The sequence below is a fragment of the Erigeron canadensis genome, chromosome 7 (genome assembly GCF_010389155.1).
Source record: "Erigeron canadensis isolate Cc75 chromosome 7, C_canadensis_v1, whole genome shotgun sequence".
Lineage (NCBI taxonomy): Eukaryota > Viridiplantae > Streptophyta > Magnoliopsida > Asterales > Asteraceae > Erigeron > Erigeron canadensis.
In genome coordinates, this window is record NC_057767.1 from 7,558,411 (window position 1) to 7,566,206 (window position 7,796).

Here is a 7,796-nt window from a genome sequence, read left to right on the forward strand (position 1 = left end):
AAACCAAACTAATAAATACTTAATTCATCGATCAATTACTCAAGTTTATGCTTCAACAATTGGTATCGGTGCCAATGAGACAATTGAATAAATCTACGGTTAGCGCTGTTATGATAGATTGATGGGCTTTTGAGCTAAAATTTATAGTTTTTGGTTCGGTTATAGAATTATTTTGATACTGATTGATTTAGATATCATGAATGTTTTTGTTTGATTTTAGGTTAGTTTTATGCAGAATGTGATATAGACAAATACTACTGTTGGAATTATGTTAATATTGGGTTTCAGTTGGTCAAGTTGATGTTTTTAAGCTTGCAAATAACTATTGTTGGAATTCAAAGCTTTCTCGTTAAAAAACCAGGAATCCCGGCAACTTTGAGGGGTGGCTTTTTGGCAGTCACAGTCTAGAACTTTTCTTGGCAAAGTTTACCGATAAATGTTTCTCGGTAGAGTTTTATTGATTGGAGAACGTTTTTAATTTCTCGGCAAAGCTAGTTCCCTAACTCCTTTTCATACCTAAAACGGAAAAAAAGGTTCCTTTGGTAAATTAACCTCGACAAATATATCTACCATATTTTAAAGAAAGAATAATGTTCCCTTCTTCAACTTGTACCTATGCAATTTTTATTATTCGATAATACTTAATCCGCACAATTCTTCATGAATTGTAGAGAAACATTTTGTTTAGTTTAGAACCCAAAAAACTTAAAAGAAAAATCTATTTAGCTTCAAACTGCATGTGTTTAAAATAAATTATGCGTTTAAAAAATGCGTTTTGAAAAAGCATGTCGCTACCTGCTTTTCAAAAACCTTTTTCTCTCTAACAAAACGCTGTTAATTAATCACTTATTTTGCGTTATGGAAATACAATAATGAGATAATCAACTCAAAACACAATCACAAACACCTTCTTAATTAAACACAAATAGGTTTCTTAGTTAGGTTGGCCACAATGGGAATTACACTTCACATTCAGCCATTCAATATTTAAGTAGTTAATCATTTATATTTGATGCGAAAAGTCATCGTCGTTGACGTTTGGGAATGAACTTTCGCATCCACAAAGGTTTACCATTGATGGTAAACTTTGCCGTTGTTCCATCACAAAGAATCGCATGAATGTAGGAAGTATGATAGAGCACAATCTTTGCAAATAAAGCATGTTCACCTTTAGGTACTTCTTGCATGTAAAATGCCTCAATGCATTCGCCAAAAATTTGAGTCAAGAACTCCCTTACTTCCCACTCTAAGACCGGGTATCCTCTTGAAAAGGTCACGAATAAAGTCCTTTCATCCGGTTGGATTATTTTGGTCTTTCGCGGTACAACCATCGTCTCATGGTTAGTCATACATTGAAGAAACTCCATGTAGGCATTTCTTGCTATGGCTCCATCCCATATGTCCTTAAGGCAAGTAGCACAAACATTAGTTATCACTTCATTGATACCAACAATGGAAGCCTCACGATTTTTGCAAAAGAACTCGATAGGCATTTCTTTCTTAAGTAGTTTATTTGTCAAAGGGAAATCCATGGATGAAGAAGAAAATAAAAGACCTAGGTTGTCCCAACATAATAATGCTTCATCTCCGATTTGATCAATCCATTGAGAAGAGAAATTAGTTAGAATCATCCGAGTCAGGGCAGGTGAATCCATGATCACCCTTTCTAACCATATCCAAATGGCCATCATTTGTATCGCTTCAATGGGATCGCGCCAAAGATCATATACGAGTGTTGCATATAGTTCCCTATCCACCGAGTGAAACTCATGGTATTCTGCTTGAGTTATCTTTGGATATCTTACTCCCGTCCACATGATGCCAATAAACCATTTAATGTGTGATCATGCCTGTTATAATAACAAGATATAAGTAAATGAAAGAAGTCATAAACCAAATGACCTGATCACTTGTTTCAATCTAATGTGCGCAATTGTATGTATTGCATAATTAAAATGCACGGACATAAATAAATTTTATGTAATTAAGATCGAACTCATAATAGTTCGAAAGATAGTTCCTGAAATCTTTAGACATGTCGAGTGACACTAGAGCATGGTAAATAAGAGAAGCAAACCTTAAGATCAAGGCAATTAGCTAGTTGCTCCTTGCATATAGTTGATCTCGTCACATATATGAACCCAAAATTATAATGAGTATTAATGGCAATATTTAATGAAAGGAAATTTAGTTCTTGTGATACAAATAGGATTTTGTGTATATGTGAACATATGTACAAAAAAGAAAAAGCTTTGTCTTCTCCTTCACTATGATAGAGTTGACTATTTGATACTGTAATAAAGTTGTAAAAATAGAAAACTATTGTATCATTAATTATTTTCATAAATGTGTTAAAACTGCATTACGTATCTACGTATTTTCGACCTTAATTGGGCTTACTAAAACTCATAAGTCATGAATCATCTATTTAGTACTGATGTTCCATAAATTTTCAACCCTTCCAAATTTATTTATTTTCTTTCCTTTTTTAAATTAAACCACAAACTTTACATTTCATTAAAAATATAACATTAAACTAATATTTTATACTACAGATTAGTGTTTATATTTAAACTTTCAAACTAAAATAATAATTTTCTAAAGAGATAAAAGTCCAGGGGCTAAGTGAAAGATATATATTAATAATTTTATGAACAGCCATCACCACCACTCACTTTCTTTTAGTCTTCTTCTACATGATATACATGAACATATATATATATATATATATATATGCTGTGTATATATATAATACCTGCAAAAAAAAATTTTTTTTTTAATCTCCAACTGCTGAAAACTCAAGTGCGCCAAATAAGATGAAAATAAAAAATCATTATGATTACAATAATAGTAATCTAACTTTGTGAAAAAATGAAACAGGTGTTGGTGACAGATAGACATTTTTGAGACGTACGTTTCCTTCAAGCAGATTTTTCATTTGACCTATTATCTTGTAAATAAGTAGTAAGCATAACATGAATGACCCGGCCCGTTTATATGTAATTGTGACGAAATCGCCCATTCTACAGATCCAATATTAAGCTTAATTTGAGCTGGAAGCTCACCTTCCAACAACCGTCCCTGATTTGAATCAAAAGATCAAAGCTTAAAACATGATGCATTGACTATGTAAAATCGAAATAAAAGATCAAAGCTTGTAGTTATAATTAGTAAAGTTCTTAATTATACCTAATACCTCTATATTCATGTCATGTACTCATGTAGAGATATTCACTGAATAAATCTGTAGAGAATCGAAATCGCCCTGTGTCAACAAGATCGAATTAACATAAGATTTTGATCCTATTACAAACAAACAAATACGTTTACATTGTCACTGACTTACAACTGAATACAAACTACCTATTTATACATATTGAAGGTAGTACTAACTAGAAAATTTTGGACCCGCATTACGGGATCTCAATTCCTTTGTTGAAACGGTTTGTTATTTTAGTATATATGCCGTGAATTTTTGACAGCTTAATTAGAAATAATTTTGTCATTAATATGTTTGTTTAAAAGTATGCAATAAACCAAAACGTAACCCGTAGTAGAAACCTGAACGGGATGTGATATGACAAAAATATCAATATATTAATTCAGATATCAAGTGGATGCGATATAGCAAAATGCAAGTAGTGGTACGGGGTGTATCACAATAAGGTTGAATGACAAATAAAAAGTGTGAAAATAACAAAATAAGTAACCCGTAATAAAAAATCCGAAAAGGAAAAACAAAACTAAAAAAGAAAAAGACGTGACAAAATCCGAACAGAAAGCAATGTGACAAAATCCAAACTATAAGAAACGTGCGATGTGTCACTTTATAATCGGTGCCACGTGTCAAGTTTTAATAAGCATGGTTACTATTGATAACCATGCCAAAAAAAACCGAAAGAAAAAACTCCAAACGAGATCCGTAATGTGAGAATCTAAATAGTGATGTGGGGTATATGATGAACCAATAAAAGAGATCATATAAGCAAAAAAAAAGGTATCAAAAAACCAAGAAAAACCGAAAGATAAATAACCTTAAAGAAAATAGAAATAACAAAGGAAAAATAAAATGTTGAGTAAAAGTTTTCAATATATTATTTGAGAACATAAAAGCCAAAAAACTACGATGAACACCAAGAAAAAACTCCAAACGGGATCCAAAATGGCAAAATCTAAATAGTGATGTGGGGTATACGATGAACCAATAGAAAGAAAACACAAAAGCAAAAAAAACTATGTAATAAACCAAAAAAAACCGAAAAAAAATAACCTTAACGGATCCGATATGGCAAAATCCGAAAAAACGCGGGGTATAGGTGGACCAATAGAAAGAAAACACAAAAGCAAAAAAACTATGTAGGAAACCAAGAAAAAACCGAACAAAAAATAACCTTAACAGAATCCGATATGGCAAAATCTGAAAAAAACGCAGTTACAGGTGGACCAATAGAACAACGCCACGTGACACGTAACACTGTTCATTGGCCTCGCCTTTAATGAGATTACAATTTATACTCGTATATAACTGAGTTTTCTTTTCTTATTGAGATTGTGGCCTACACTTAATGCTACAAACAAAGGAAAATCGTTTATTTCACTTTTTATTATTAATTGATTATATTATACATATGAAATATGAAGTTATCAAACGTTGTAATTGTTAGGTTATATAACTATTATCAAATCAAATTACAAAGCACGTAACGGAAGACAAGATCTATGTAGTTTAATTAATTAACCAAGATAGAAAACGTGTACCTTAAATTGGAGAGAATAAAGCAAGAAACCTTTATAATAAGGTTTGAATTAAATCTCTCTACGATTGCATACACAACGTTGAAATGTATATATGCTAGTACTTGATCACGAACCGAACAACCCTTTGTTCCTAGCTCTTGAATTCGACCCAAACAAAAACCCCGAAACCCTTTTTCTTGTTGTAGTCGATCGAACCAAAGAAGAAGAAGAGAGAAGAAGAGATTTTTAGGGTTTTAGAAAAACCTAATGAATTGTGTGTAGAAAATAATTAGGTTAGGTCTCTATATATAGTGTTTAGGAAACTTGATGACCAAGTTTAGGGTTTTGAAACCCTTAGTTCGACCGTCCCCCCCCTAGAACATTCTAGAGGGGTTTCCTAATTCCAACTCTTCTTCGTTAAGTTCGTTAGTTAAGTACCGTTAACTATTTAACTCTTTTAACAGACCTCCGTTAGTTTTTCGTGATCAAATTAATTAATAAATTACATTTAATATATTAATTAATTTATAGTTACATTCACGTTGAGGTGTGACCCCGTAGGCTTAAATACTTTTCGGACATACGTTCATTTTACGTGATCATATTCTAACAGCTCCCACTTGAGCTCGTAATGAATGAAGGTAATAACATTGGTTAGCGTCTAGCAACACGCCAATGCTCCCGAAAATATTGAAGCATAGTTTAAACGGTTAAGGCATTTATTATCCCTTTGTTCAGATACCTTTGTTAAATATGAATATGGATCAAGGTCATTTCATATTTAAACGATGTTTCTCATTCAATAACTAATTAATGATTACCAAATATAATCGAGAACCATCTGGATTTATTTGGGCACGACCATGCAAACATCTTAATCAGTCAAATGAGGGAGCCAATGGTATCATGCTTCAACTTTTATATTGAAGGAACAAATCCTGTATTGACTACACGTGTCAGCCATCATACTTCACGACACTTTCTGAAAATAACCCTTTATGTACCCACTTATTCAGGTGAGTTAGAACTACATCTAGTAAGTGCGATTCATACATGCTAACCTACTTGCATCTCAAGTCAAAGGATCAATAAAACTAACCATTTACGAATTTCACTTAATGACGACGATCCATAAAGTGATAATTCGTTAGTGGGGTAGTCCGATATGCATCAACTATGGATACCATATGAGTTTGGTGGGAACCATCCATTACATATTCCAAGAATATAACCAATCACTCACATTTGTCTTAGTTTAATTATATTCTCATATAATTAATCGACAATGGACAATTTAGAATATTTAATAATATATAAAAAATATTAAATAAAATATTCAAGGATTAAACATACAAATATAGGACACAATTTAATATTGAATGAAATCAAACATATCAAGTACTTTATTTTATTATGGAAAATGTAAATTGTTTAACATCCCTTATCCAAATACCGAACAATAGATTTACATAAAATAATTAGCTAATTTAAGTCCTATGCCCTCGGCATGCCTTTCAAGCTTGGGCCTAGACAAAACTTTTGTGAAAGGATCAGCTAAGTTAAAATCTGTGTGAACTTTGAGTAATTTGATTTCCCCTAGTTTGATCTGCTCACGAACATAGTGATATCGTCTAGCATAATGTCTGACACCTTTCTGAACTCCGGGTTCGTTGGCAATGATTAATGCACCAGTATTATCATAGTACAAATCAGTGGGTAAGTCATTTGAGGGGATCACGTTTAGCCCGCTAATGAACTTCCTTATCCAGACTGCTTCCATTGCGGCTTCTGAGGCGGCAATGTACTCAGACTCTGTTGCAGACATGGCAACTGTGGTTTGCTTCTTGCTTTTCCAGTCCACAGCTCCTCCGTTTAGAACGAAGACGAATCCTGATTGAGACTTCGTGTCATCTTTATCAGTTTGAAATCCAGCATCACAGTATCCGGTCACTTTGAGCTCTAAGTCTGGATTTCCTCCATACACCAAAAATATATCTTTAGTAGCTCGTAGGTACTTCAAAATATTTTTAACAGCAATCCAATGGCTTTCACCAGGATTCTGTTGATATCGGCTAACGATGTTTTGCGTGAACGCCACATCGGGTCTAGTGCATCTAACAGCATACATAATAGATCCCACAGCCGAAGCATAAGGAATTCTACTCATACGCTCCACCTCACTAAGCGTAGTAGGATCTTGTTTGACAGATAAACTAAGTCCTTCTTGCATAGGTATAGACCCACGCTTAGAATTCTCCATCTTGAATCGCTTCAAGATCTTATCAATATAAGCACTTTGACTTAGTCCAATTAATCGCCTTGATCTATCTCGGTTGATCTTGATTCCAAGAATAAATGCCGCTTCTCCTAAATCTTTCATGGCAAAACACTTTCCAAGATGAGATTTAACATCTTGCAACATTGGAATGTGTTTTCCTATGATTAATATGTTATCGACATATAAGACAAGGAAAGCAACATTACTCCCACTAGCTTTGCGATATACACATGGCTCATCGGGATTTTGAACAAAACCAAACTTTTTGATTTCTTCATCAAACCGTTTATTCCAACTTCTTGATGCTTGCTTTAGTCCATAAATGGACCTTTGAAGCTTGTATACTTTGTTGGGATGTTTTGGATCAATAAAACCTTCTGGTTGATCCATATAGACTTCTTCATCCAAGTAACCATTTAAGAAGGCAGTCTTAACATCCATTTGCCATATCTCAAAGTCATAGTACGCTGCTATGGCTAAGAGTATCCTAATAGCTCTAATGTCCGCGACTGGAGAAAAGGTTTCATCATAATCAACACCGAAACGTTGAGTATAACCTTTTGCCACGAGATGAGCTTTATAGGTGTGTACATTTCCATCCATGTCCGTCTTCTATTTGAAGATCCACTTACACCTAACAGTTTGAGCATTTTATGGAAGATCAACCAAGCTCCAGACTTGATTGTCTTTCATGGATTTCATTTCCACCTTCGTAGCTTCAAGCCATTTGTCAGATTCCGGATTTGATAATGCAGCTTTGAAATTCGGAGGCTCATCGAGA

The 7,796-nt window shown here is 33.6% G+C and overlaps 1 protein-coding gene across 1 annotated transcript; it reads right to left on the reverse strand.

Moving 5' to 3' along the window:
• Positions 1 to 1,022: 1,022 nt before the first annotated feature.
• Positions 1,023 to 1,817, reverse strand: LOC122608890. Its single transcript, XM_043781962.1, has one exon. It carries the CDS (start codon positions 1,815 to 1,817, stop codon positions 1,023 to 1,025), a length of 795 nt encoding a protein of 264 aa, XP_043637897.1.
• Between the last annotated feature and the right edge of the window lie 5,979 nt (positions 1,818 to 7,796).